The 13,441-nt window shown below is 50.8% G+C and overlaps 1 protein-coding gene across 1 annotated transcript in view; it reads right to left on the bottom strand.

Annotated features, from left to right (window-relative positions):
* Positions 1-433: 433 nt before the first annotated feature.
* The window catches only part of ETF1 (eukaryotic translation termination factor 1), a 25,878-nt gene continuing 12,870 nt past the window's right edge, over positions 434-13,441 (bottom strand). Inside the window, exons 3-11 of the mRNA XM_031063316.1 lie at positions 12,157-12,332; positions 11,256-11,395; positions 7,961-8,099; positions 6,894-7,084; positions 6,310-6,439; positions 5,794-5,949; positions 5,206-5,270; positions 3,946-4,093; positions 434-2,671 (exon numbers count right to left, since the gene is read on the bottom strand). Coding sequence (XP_030919176.1) covers positions 2,589-2,671; positions 3,946-4,093; positions 5,206-5,270; positions 5,794-5,949; positions 6,310-6,439; positions 6,894-7,084; positions 7,961-8,099; positions 11,256-11,395; positions 12,157-12,319 — 1,215 coding nt within the window. The 5' untranslated portion in view covers positions 12,320-12,332 and the 3' untranslated portion in view covers positions 434-2,588. The remainder of the gene's footprint in view (positions 2,672-3,945; positions 4,094-5,205; positions 5,271-5,793; positions 5,950-6,309; positions 6,440-6,893; positions 7,085-7,960; positions 8,100-11,255; positions 11,396-12,156; positions 12,333-13,441) is intronic.

Consider the following 13,441-nt stretch of genomic DNA (forward strand, 5'->3'; position numbering starts at 1 on the left):
CAGTCCTATCCAGGACACCTCCAGGGATGGGCACTCCAAACCCCCCTGGGCAGCCCCTCCCAATCCCTGAGCCCCCTTTCCATGGGGAAATTCCTGCTCATTCCGAGCTTCCAGAAATCCTCCAGGTGATGGAGCTTCCAGGACTTTTCCAGGTGTGGATCCAGAGGGATCCAGAGTCCTCCACATGTTGAAGCTTTCAGGAGTTTTCCAGATGCAGATCAGGAGGATCTGGAGTGTCCTTGCTGCAGTGAGGGGCCAGAACTGGGCACAGCCCCCAGGGGCCTCAGCAGGGCCAGCACAGGGAGAAACATCCAGAAACACAAACTGAGCTGTGAAAGAGCTGCCTCCAACCTCCAGCCCTGAAGCTGGCACCGAGCTGAGAGCAAAAAGCAAGAGTTTCCTGGACTAGAGAAAATAAACCAGGAGTCTGTACTATATTCTTAAATATGGTTTAATACTCTTCTCCATTTCTGTACATCACAACACCAAGATATCACTGCTTGGGATCTCTCTGCAGAGGCTATATAGTATGCAAAGGCTAGGATCTCCCACCCCCACTGAGTGTGTTTGCATGTGTAAGTGTAATACATATCAGTATATATTGATATACACATCAATATATAATGCAATATATATCACTGAAGAGAACACATTGATTAAAGAAATACAAAAATTTGGCATCATTTCCAAACTTAAATAGTAAAAATAAAAACTACAAAAAGGAGCTGCATACCCTAATGTATCATGTGAAACAACAAGCAGTATATTCAAAAATGTAAATTTACAACCAATTTTTGTGGTCTTGTCATGTCACATTAGACCCATTTACAATGGCAAAATCCAGAACATACTGCTGTGAGGGCCAGGGCTGTGCTCAGCCCTGAGCAGACCCAGCCCCATCTCCCGGGAGATTCCAGCTTGGATGTGAGGACGGCAGCGAAGCCACCGGCCAGGGTAGGGACCAGGGGGGCAAATGGTATTGCTCACAAGGAAAGGAATTTTGGACCTCAAACAACAGTGTGGCAGAAATTTGAAGAGAAGCTCCCTCTGTTCAAGTGAACCAGGACAAGAGGCAAAGGTTTGCAGCTGGAACAGGAGCTGTTCCTGAGGGAAGCACCGGGAGCAACGCTGGGAGAGCCCCCAGGGAGGGAGCAGGACCTGAGCTGTGCCACGGGGCACAGTGCCACTGCTCCCCTGGGACAGGACCTGAGCTGTGCCACGGGGCACAGTGCCACTGCTCCCCTGGGACAGGACCTGAGCTGTGCCATGGGGCACAGTGCCACTGCTCCCCTGGGACAGGACCTGAGCTGTGCCACGGGGCACAGTGCCACTGCTCCCCTGGGACAGGACCTGAGCTGTGCCACGGGGCACAGTGCCACTGCTCCCCTGGGACAGGACCTGCCCTCGTGCCACTGCTCCCCTGGCCCGCACGGCCCCTGACCCCCAGAGTGTCCCCAGCAGGCTGGACACACCCCAAGGATGAGCTCCCTGATCTATGGATGCTCCGTGGGACAGGAAGGACACAAAGCCTGGGCAGTCTGGGACCATCCAGAGGAGATCCTTTACCTCCTGAAGGGCACATCCCCACAGGACAGACACTGCTGGGAGCTGGGTGTTCCCAGGGTTGTGCCAGTGCTCCACAGATCAGAATCAAATATTCCACACTCCCAGCACTAATTCAGCCTTCACTCCACTGACTCAGTATTCCTGTCAAACACCCACTTCCATTTAAGACCTGTGGGCTCAAATTCACATAATCAAGGAAACCTTACGCAGTCCTAAAGCAAAAAGAAAAACTTACTGAGGAACAAAAAGCCAAGTGTACCTTACTTCACTGAAATCTCATGTTTATTTTTGTCAAGACTGAAAAAAATAAATTCCTGAAGGCTGCACTGCTCAAATCCAAATTAAGCCCAAGACTCCAGCAGCATTTTCATTGCAATCCATGAAGTGCATTTCCTAGTTTGTAAGAGCAGTGTTTCTGCAAATAGATTAAAGCACGTTCGGCTGGTGAGCCTCCCCAAACCATCAGAATTTGCAAGCCACATGTAATGAACCAGCACTCAGGTCAGTGCCTCCTCAAGCTTTTGAAGAGAATTATGGCTCCAACCTCGTTCCATTTCTTCTGCAGGCTAAGCTGAGAATGCCATGTAAATGGGTCACGGCGCTGCCAAATGCAGCAATTGATTTCTCCAATCAAAGTATAAAGAAACAAACCAGTAGGATCTTACTTCTATTAATTTTGGAAGGAAGAGGTTTACAGCAGTTAATGTATCATGAAGGTTAAAAAAATCATTTCCATAAAATACAAGAGCAACCAATTTCACCATTGAGTAAAAGTAAAAACTCGGATTCTTTTTAAATTAGTCCAAAGTGGCATATAGGAACTTAGTAGTTTGCTGCTGTACTGACACTATGACAAATCAAAGTGTAGGGTTTTGCTTTCTTAAATCCAAATGCTCGTGGATCAAGTTCTGGAAATGTTCCAATTCTAAGGCAGGGATCAGTTGTGTTTTCCACCATGAGTTTGCTCCTTGGGTTGGATGCTGGAGGGGCGAGGCACGTGTTGCCGGACCCAGCTCGACTACCTAGTAGTCATCAAGGTCAAAAAATTCATCGTCTCCTCCTTGGTATTCCATGCCCTGGAAGTCCACCCGGTACCGCAAGATACCTGCCAAAGAAACAGCCTTTAGCTTCCCCAGGCACAGCTCCCACAGCTTCCACTCATGTCCAGCTCAGCCCTGCCAGCAGACAGGCAGCTGCACTGAGAAATGCCACAGGGAATCAATTTAGTGCCCCAAGGAAGTTGCCCAGCCTGGCCAGCTTCCTCCTGGAAAAGCTGACCCTGTTCTAGGGCTGCATCTCCACCAAACACCAGGGGCACATCACTGCTCCCAGTGTCACTGCTCAGATCCAGCCTGGCAGTAAAATCCAGAGGGCAGCTGGCACTGCAGCTACTTTTCCAATGCAGTAAAAGCAGGATTTATGTCTGTTTTCCTCTTTCTACCCTGAACACCAACCCAAGGCTCTGGAAATCCTGTATCCCTGGAATCATTTACTGAGGTGAAGGAGATTTTCAAGGACATTTCCTTTCCAGCCTACAGGGCATGGGAGCAAAGAGGATCCCACCATGCAACGAGGCTGGATCTGGCAGGAAATGAGAGACTCCTGGAATTACAAACCCTGAAACTTAGAACCCTTGCTCCTTATGGAGCCAAACAATCCAAGGTTCTTTCCTCCCGTCTGGTGCTCTCTGTACCCTAGAAATTCCCCTTCACAGTGCCCTTCTCCCTGGTTCCCATCCACCAGAGCTGAGCCCAGGCAGTGGAGCCCCAGCCCAGGCAGGACGTGCAGCATGGCACTGCTGGGGCTCCCCCTGCCCAGGACTGCTCAGACTGGCACAGGGGCCGCCTGCACCTCTGCCAGGCGGGGCTGATGCCCAGGGAGCTCCAGAGCAGGACTGGCTTCCAGAGGCCTCACTGCTCCACAGGATGGACTAAAAACACTTTCCTTTTGAAAAGAAGCAGAAGATCAGGGAGCAAAGTACAGGGAGGCTCTGAGAGATGAGCAACAGCTCCAAGTGCTTCAGGAGCAGGGCTGGGGGTTGTCAGAGCCCCCAGGGCAGGGCAGGGCAGGGGATGCCACCAAGCCCCTGTGCAGGCAGAGCCAGGGCCCTCCTGAGCTCCAGCAGCTGCACAGCACAGGGGGACAGGACAGCCCATCCCTGAGCCCTGCACAGGCATTGAGGAACACAGCTGGAAAGTGACAGGGCCCAACATGGATCACCATCCTGCTGGACAGGGAATGAATCCACCCTGCTGGACACAACTGTTTCTCAAACTGGTTTCATGACTGCCAGGAATAAGATTAATCCCACTCACGTTGGCACCAGATTATCAAACCAACCACTAAACGAGACAAACACATTTTCCTCTTGCAGTTTACCTCCAATTCCTCCAAATCCTTTCACAAATTGGGATCCTTCTTGTGATTTGTCTGTAACAATTTCCAATGTTGCTCCAAATTTCTTGTAGTTGTTTGCAAACCACTCCAGGAGGGGCATACTTTCTATGAGTTCATGTTCCTGCCCAGTCTGTGGAGACATTGGAAGGGAAAAATAAATAATAAAGCCCTGTTACAGTCACTGTGTGTTCAGTACTGAGCAAATCCCCTCCCCAAAGTTGGCTCCATGGCTTTGTCAGCTGTAGCAGGGACACAGCCCTCACAGGGCTCCACAGGCACATCCCTGGGGGAAGGCATTCCTGGCACAACTGCACCAGGCAAGGGCAGGCACAACCAGCAGCTCCTGGTGCTACAAAATTAATCACTGACAGGGTTTGGGGCCTCTAATACGACATTTAGTGCAGAAGCAGGAGAAAAACTGCCTTGATTCTTCTGCTCCAGTGTCACTCCATGCTACATCTCAGCTTCACTGCTCATTCAGACTTGCTCTGCCCCCCCATCCAGCAGGCCCTGCTCTCAGGCAGGAACACTGATCCATGCAAGCACAGAGCCAAAAGGCACTATTTCCTGAGCAGGAAGTGCAGTGAGTATTGTGAAGCAGAAGCACCTCACTGCAGGTAACACTGCAAACCCTCCATGCACAGCAGGGATTGGCAGTCCTCCCTCCAGGAGGGAAAACAGCTGGAAATGGCCCCCAGGCACAACCCAAGTGGGACAGATCCCAACCCTTTGGCAAGGGACATTTTTTTTCCCAGTTTATTCTGCAAAGTAACACAGACCCCTGGTCCACAAGGGCTGTTTGACCTGCACAGGCAGCAAATGACAGCTCCACGTGTCAAATGCATCCCAAAGCAGACACTCCCCTGGCACCTGATCCAGGTCACCATTCCTGACCTCACAGTGGTTCTGCACAACCAAATCAGTGCCAGTAAGCAGGAGGCAATGGTTCTGGGGCCTTGCCTGCATGGTGGCTACCAAACCCTTGGAGGTGATGGTTTGGTGGTGCTCAAAGATTGACACTGCCCATTTACACAACCTTGGCATTGGCAGCAGGGAAGACTGGAGAAAAGCAGGTGTAGGATCCAAGGGGTTGCACAGGAAGAGCCACAGGTTCCTGCCCTGAGTGTCACTGAGTGCCACAAGGTCACTGTGCTCAGGTGCTTGGGACAAACTTAGCCCAGATGTCCAGAGCTCTGCACCAACACACTGAGAACAAAGCCAGAAGCCCCAAAGCTGAAATACCTCCTTGTCTGTGAAGTGGGATTTATCCTTCTCTTGCTCTGGTGTCAAATACAGGATCTTCTCCTCTGAGAAGGGAGGAAAAAATTATAGTATTAGTTTGGGTAAGGCTACAAGATGCATTTAAAGACAGCAGGAGACTGAGCACAGCCAGCAACTACAACACAGAGGGTCTGGGCACCACCACTGCCTTCCTTCCTCTCCAAAGCTCTGTGAGCAACAACACAGGGCACAGCAGCACAGAGCAGCTGCAGAGCCAACACAGAGGGGGACAGGCCCTGCTGCAGGCCCAGGAATTGTTTCTGGACACAAGGTCACCTCAGTCTCCCCTCTGATACCACACTCACTAAGCTGGAAGGAGGTTCCAGGCTGGCCCTGGGACCAAGTGCCCCCCTGGCACTGCAATTCCCTCTGTGCACTGGAACCCTGCTTGTTCCAGCTTTTCCCCCAGAGGCTGGGAAACCTGCAAAGAAACAGAGCCCTACAAGACATCCCTGTGGTCAGACATCCTCAAGGAGCTCCTCCAGCAAACCCATCCCAGTGAGGCACCTCAGGTGCTGAGAGCTCCCAGTGTCCCAGAGCACCACGTACCCTCCGTGCCTTGGCAGTGCAGGACGTATCTCATGATATCCAGGTTTTCATAGACTATCAGGATCTCTACTGCTCCCATTTCCAAAGCTTTTAGTGTATCTTCCACACCAAAGCAGTACTTGCCCGTGTCCTGGCTGATCTCATCGAAGTATCGTCCTGCAGGGCACACAGAGCCTGCCATGAGCACTCAGCACAGCACACAACTTCAAACAAGCTGCATCTGAATGCAAGAAACTGTGAGATGCAGCTGCCACCAGAAGGCCTGGAACTAAGGGGTTCTCTGATGGAAGGACAGAGAAGGTCCAAGAAGTCTGGTGTGGAAAAAGAAACCAACCAAACCCCTGCCCCATACCGGCACTTGAGGTGTCCAGGTGGCAAAAAGAACCACTGCAAGTGCCACTGTGAGCCAGCATGGCAGGGCTCGGGCAGCACAAGGGCACTGCCAGGAGGGTGAGAGCAAGAGCAGCACCTGCACCACACACCTGGCTCAGGAGGAGACTGCAGTGCATCACTTACCTATTAGCTTTTTCTCTTGGATGAATTTCACATTGGAGAGGACCTCAGTTGACAACTCAATTGCTTGATTGAAGCCATTTTCTCCTCCATATGAAATATCAACTAGTTTGAGCACTTTGGATTGCAACCGCTGAACGAGAGAATAGACAGGAAATGGTGAATCCACCCCAGAGCAGGGCAGTCAGCCTCCTCACCCTGCCATGGGAGTCACTGCTCTCATTACTGCACTTCACCTGAGGCACCTCTGAATGCACACTACTGAACCACAATTTTCAGGCAACAGGGACCAGGATTAGGTTTACTGGAGTTCAGTTCCAATAAAGCTTCTGCTTTAGATTTGGGAACACAAAGAATGTGAATGCCAGTTCCAAACCAGGGAGGACAGATTTCTTATTAGCCCTATTTCAAGAAGGGAAGCTCTCAGCTCCTTGCAGGAGGTATCAGAAATGGGAGACTTCTTTGGATATATCACATTTTTAGTTTTGATCAAATCTCTTCAGAGGCCAGAGTTCCACTCCTCTGTACAATCACCGCCCCACCACTGACACTCAGACACGAGGGTTTGCTCAGAACAGGCCACTCACCTGATCGAACATGTCAGACTGACTGAGCTCAGTTTTGAAGTCGGCCGAGCCGGCGAGGACGAGCCCGGCCACGTTGACCTTGTCCCCGGAGATGAAGAGCTGCACGGCCGTCTCGGCCACCTTGCGCACGTAGTTGTGCCTCTTCTCCATGCGCAGGCGGGCGAAGCGCAGGGCAGACTGACCTCCTCTGCCTGCAGGGAGGGACAGGGCAGCCATGGGGGACCCACTGCACGCCAGCAGCGTCCTCAGGACACAGCCGGCCCGGAATAACCACAGCCAAGGGCAGCTGCAGCCTCCTGGATTCAGTTTGCCACGAGCCGAGGCAAGGGCTGCCACGGAACACTCAGAGAATAGAGAGGGTTCATTCCCACCAGGAGATTTTTCTCCACAGAGGAAAATGTTTCTTTTCTTTCTATAAAGACTTGCAGCTCTGTAGAAATTGAACATCTGAGCACATCTTCTCTCCCTGTACCTTCAAGAGAAGCCATGTCCTTTGTACACTGCCTCAAACACTGCTGATGCAGCACAGCCCAGCAGACTCTGCTGCACAGCCTCACTGCAGGCAGTGTTTTTGTTTCATTTTGTCCCATCCCACTCTACAAAGGACAGTGGGCTGGGAGTAACCAGCAGACAATTTGCTGAACTCATCAGTGGCTGGCTACAGCACAGCAGCACAGAGTGGAACTCGAATTTTCCTTGCTCCATGAGGCCCTGTGCTTCCTGCAGAGAGCAGCTCGCTGCTCCTCCCTGTGGGGTGCACACAGCACCAGCACATCAAACCTTAACGGCTCCACTGAGTGGGACTGCTGCTTGTGCTACTAACACTTAGTTACAACTGTCCCAAAGCCAAAGAAAGGGTCAAACGCAGCAAGAAATAAAAAGTGCCACTTCAGAGATCAACTGAGTATTACTGTGATTCATTAATTCTGACAGAAGGCTCAGACTGGAGGCTTTGCTGTCAGATTCCAAGGGAGCACAGACTTGAGCAGAGCTAAACCCCCAGAGGCCAAGTTCCCCCCTTCCACCCTCACACCCCAGCCCAGGACAGAGCCAGCCCAGTGTGTTACCGTGCTTCTTTGGAAGATCCACAGTGAATTTGTGCAGCACTTCCCGCGTGTTTCCCTGCAGCGTCCCGAACAGGGCCCCGCTCCCGTCTATTACGATGAAGCCAAACTTGCTGTCGTCGGAGAGCAGCGCCGTGAGGGCCTGGAACAGACACAGCTGTGAGGGAGGGCAGGACAGCACAGCCCCAGCTGCTCATGGCTGTATTTGCATTAATAAAGTGGAGGAAAACCAGCACATTGAGGAGCTGTAACTATTCCAGATCACTACAGAATCCCAGGATTGTTGGGGTTGGAAGAGACCTTAAAGACCTTCCCCTGCCATGGTAGGGACACCTCCCACTGTCCCAGGCTGCTCCCAGCCCCAATGTCCAACCTGGCCCTGGGCACTGCCAGGGATCCTGGGGCAGCCCCAGCTGCTCTGGGCACCCTGTGCCAGGGCCTGCTCACCCTCACAGAAAGGAATTCCTTCCATACATAATCCCATCCCATACAACACTGTCAAGAGCACAGAGGAAACTCAAGTTTAATTTTGATCTCAATTTCCCAGCTTTGCCAGTTCCCCACCTGAGGTCACAGGCAGGTGTGACAGCAAAACTCTGGAGATGGGCACTGGAGAGTGTGAAGTGAAATGGATCCCACCTCTCTGCCTCACCTCTCTGGCTGGCACAACTGGAGCAGTAACTCTCCTGGCATTCCAACCAGGAAAGCAGAACTTGCTCAGTTCATTGTCAGTTCAGTTTTGTAGTCCAAAGCATTGACACAGCCTCCCTACCATCACTACTGGTCTGCTGCACCTGCTGACTTCCAAGTCCCACAGACAGAATGATGGAATAAATCTACAGTGGCTGCAGCAAATTCAGCCTTACAGAGCACAAGGAACAGCAGCAATAATAGTCCTGTGCATAACTGGCTGTGGAGAAGACAGCCAGAACATTTGCTGCAAAATGAAGTTATCCTTCAATTTTCCTCCCTTTAAAAAAAACAGCTGAGTATTTCCCATAAGGTCATTTAAGTTGCCCAACCAAAGCCCAGAGCAGTATCAAGGTTTTTGAGCTCATTTTGCCCAAGCATCCAAACTCTGCACTCCTTTCTCAAGGCAATCTCTCAGCTGCTGCTCCCTCAGGGGCTGTCTGAGTGGGCAGAAACATCCAGCACACACACACACTCCTGCTCACTTACACATGCCCAAAAAAGCAATAGCCAGAATCCTCTTTCTGGCTGGCAAAACCACATCAGTAGGATGGGGAACTTGTCAAAACTCCAGATTGCTTGAAGTCACCAGTTTAACACTGAAAGTGATGGTGCTGGGTTACTGCACGGGACCTCGAGCTGCCTGCAGGGCTGTCAGCCTGATTACTGGGCTGAACTGAAAGGATAAAACCCATCAGCCATCCTCCTCCAAAATCCACACAACCCAGGATGCAGCTCTCAAGCTTAGAAGAAACAGAGGCTAAGGTTTAATGGAATCTCCTGGCCAAAGTAAATATTCTGTATTAATTCCTCAGCAGTGGGATGAATGAGAGAAGGAAGTGGCATATTGCACTGCAATCTATTGAACTGGGACTGAGCCAAGCAAAACATGTGACTGGAATGAATGCTCCAGCCAAGGTACCAGAGTAAGTCATTGTAAATCCTACCCCTCAGACACACATCAGGGCTCACAGCCCCCTGGGGGAGTTACTTCAGTTTCACACAGGCAATAAAATATCTAGAAGATATCTTATCAGACGGTCTTGCCAGGCAGCACATACTACAGCTCTGATTTCTTGATTTCCTCTTATTTTCATACAGTACCAATGATCAGTGATTCCCTGATCAGCTCTGGCAGCAACTGCACTGTTTGACCTGTCAAGCACCAAGGGACCATTGCCTTTGTTCTGCTGCTTCAGCCTGGACTGAGCTTCCTCTCTGCAGCAGTACCCCAAAGGTGAAGAGCAGCCCTTCCTCCTCACCTTTGCAGAGGAGCTGTGGCTGCCTGAGCAGCTGCCCCTGCTCTCAGCTCACCTGGGGCAACCACGGGGTTCCAGGCTCCACAGCCAGAGAGGGGCAAAGGCAGAGCTCAGAGCTCACAGCCCCAGCAGTGCAGGCAGCCCCAAGGGAAATAACCCCACACCCCCAGCCAGGGCAGAGCACAGAGCCCGTGCAGGGAGGGGCTGGAAGTGACCCCATCATCAGGAGCAGCAATTCCCACAAATACCCCTCAGGTCACTGCCACACACCAGCACCAGTGGATTTGCAGCTGCTCCTGGGAACAGCCTGCTGGGCACTTCTATATGGAATCAGTGCCCTGAGGCAGCAGCTGCAGAGGAGACCAAATGAATCCATCTCCTGACAGGGCAGGAGGAAACCCAGCACCCTCCCACTGCCCACAGCAGCAGGGACAAACACTTCCTGGGCCTGGCATCCTGGCTCTACTGAATTCTCTTATTTCCCTCTTGCTTTCACTCATCTATGGACACAGGGACCCAGCAGAACTCCAGAGCTGTGCCTGTGCACACGTTTTTATTCCTGGGAGGTCAAAGGCATGTTGGGATTTTATCCTTTGTGAGGAGACAGAATAGTAGGGATGGACCTCACCTGTGCAACAAGCACACCTTTCCCTGCTGTACTCCTGCCCTCTGGAAGCCACTTATGGATCAAATCTCCACAGACCCAAATAGACAAGCAGAACTACATCACTGGAGGGCCTGCCAAGCCCTGTCAGATGGGTCTGACAACAGGCAATTAAGTCTCAGGCCATACATTTATCATGGGAAACATCAAGGACGTGAGGGGCACTGCAAACATTGAGACCACTGCACCTGCCAGAGCCAGAACAGCCTCAGAGGCAATACACTGACTGGTGTAATCCACATCTCTTTCAATATGCCTCAAACCATTCATTTAACTTAATTAGATGTTGGATAAAAATAATCCCACTTCCCCCCAGACAGATTAGGCACATGCCAGTTCCCCATAAAAGCTCTCAGTTAACACATCTGATAGCAAGACTGGCAACACTGATATTATCTTGGCAGTATTTTAAAGCCTGACTTGGAATAGTATCTATGGGCCTCTGTGGTTAAGAAAAAACCCAGCCTTCCTCCAGTTACAGAGAGGAGCTCCTGTCTGTGGGTTACACAGACTCAGGGGTGGGAGGAGCTGGGCAGTCCCTCAGCTCCTTCCAGCAGGGATTCCTCATCTCTGGCAGTCCCAAGCCATCCAGAGCCCTCCCCAGGGCATGTTCCTGCTGCTCTTGTGGCTCAAGCACAGCAAGGCTGTGCCCAGACCTTGGCTCCTGCAATGGGGGAGTCCTTACCTCCGTGTGGAATTTGTTGTCACACAAATACAACGACGTATTGATTGGTTTGAAAGGTTCAAAATCAATGTTGACTTTCTTCTCTTTTCCTTCTTCCGTCACAATTGTTCCACAGTAAACAACCAGACCATTTGGAGGTACTACAAACAACACAATGCAGGTTTAGATCACTAAGGAATGTGACAAGCTGTACTCATCAAAAACTGACTACCAGCCCCTGAGACTCGTAGCAGAATGAAATTCAAGATCCCAAACTTTTCATTTTCCCTTTTCCCCACCTCATTCCCTCCCAGGTCTCTACAATGGGAAACAAACTCAATTAGTGCACCTGTAGCAGACATGCACCTGCCTCTCAAACCCATGAGTTTGCAAGCTCCCACCCCCCAGAGAAAGGCTGAGCAGCCCCTGAAGCTCTGCTGGCCCCCACACAGGGATTTGCAGAGTGGCCATCCCAGGGAAGGCCACAGGCCAGTGCACAAGCAGTAACAATGAACTCTGCCAGGGCTCATCTGAGATGGCCTGGGTCTGTTCCCCCCAGAATGATGGCAGCTGCTCAATGCCGTGCTTAAGGCACACAGAAGTTTCTGCTTGTCAGAAAATTACTACTTTAACACAAATGAACTATTGCAGAATATCCATCTCTTAAGCCTGGCCAAGTTTAGCAGAGTCAGCACTAAGAACAGAATCATGACCCCACTCCTTTAAGACAAGGACCACCTTACTACTCTAGTCCCAAAGTCCACCCCTGAAGTAGCCATCAAGGGCAACATACCTGGAATATCAGTGCAAAACAGCAGCACAGGCCAACAGATTTGATTAGCAGAAAACTGCATAGTGCAGGAACTTAAGGCTGCTTCCAAGAAAGGGAAGTGTGCCAGCATCCATACAAGCTAGAAGTTACCTTTGTTATAGAGTTTCAGTCTTTGCTGTACAGATGTAATGGCTCCCAGTACTGAAAGGCGATTCACTCGGGACTTTATGTTGGAGGCAGTGCCAAACTCGTCCGCTAACATTTTTGCCACTCGCGAGATCTGGTCTTTGGGGGGAATGATCAACGAGATCATGCTGGTACCATTGCTGGGGAGGGAAAAAAGGGATGTGAGCAGGCAGCAAAGCAACAAGCACCCTCACACCATAGCCCACAAACACAGTTCTCTCCTCCCTCCCCCAAGGACACTTCTTCACTGTCGCTGGTGTAATTCCCCTTCTGCTGGACAACAATGGGAGAGGAAAGAAAACAAAACCAAAACAGGCTCTTCTTCAGTGCTCAGCCTCTACCAAGCAAGTCCTCCAAAAGCTGCTTGTTTACTCTCGGGTACTACATGGGAAGAAAGAACACATGTGCAGACCAAGGGCTGCACAGACCAGGGGCTGTGAGCAGAAGGAATGGAAGCAGCTCCCAGCAGAGATTATTTAAAACAATGCAGCCACATACTTCAAGGACATCTTAGAGCCCATTTAATTTGTTCTCAGACAGCTGGAGCACTAAGCAGCCCAAGTGCTGTCTTAACACGTTGTTTTCCTCAGATTAATACAGAAAACTGAACTGGAAGGATCCCTTTGTCACAGTGAGTCTTTTCTGCTTTCCCACTACCACTTTTCTCCCCAGAGCAGCTCATCAGTTCTGGCAGCTGCTTTAACTGAACTGTGCTAAGCACACACTGCTGCTTCACCAGCACCAACCCCAGGCAGAGTCAGGAGATAAGACCCCACAAATCACATAACAGGCTTAAATTAAAGGAAAATAAGTTTGATATTCATTTTTCCTAGGGCTTTGGGGTAGGTCTTGCAGAAATCTTAATCCCCAAAGCCACCTTGTGGTTCAAATGCACCCAAAGCCAAAGGAAAATTGGGGAAGTTCCCATCTGCCTTCCAGCAGGTACCTCCCATTTGCCATTGAAGTATCCCAGATGTCTGAAGTGCTGCCTCTGCATTGCCTCAGATTTAACCCAGACCTCATGCTTCCCGTTAGAGTAATGGCATAAAAATCAAATCCCTCATCGTATCCTCCAGCTCTCTCAAGGGCAAACCAGCTAAGCTCTGTGAAAAAGCCTTTTCTCAGGATTCTGAGTCAGAGCGCCAACAAAGTGCTTTTCAGACATCAAACCCCAGGGTTTTGCTCTTTTACATTTCTTATGGAAGGAGCCTACCCCAGCCCCTGCTCGCTGCTGTGCCAGGCTGTCACG

This window comes from Geospiza fortis, unplaced genomic scaffold (assembly GCF_000277835.1).
Source record: "Geospiza fortis unplaced genomic scaffold, GeoFor_1.0 scaffold608, whole genome shotgun sequence".
Taxonomy (NCBI): domain Eukaryota; kingdom Metazoa; phylum Chordata; class Aves; order Passeriformes; family Thraupidae; genus Geospiza; species Geospiza fortis.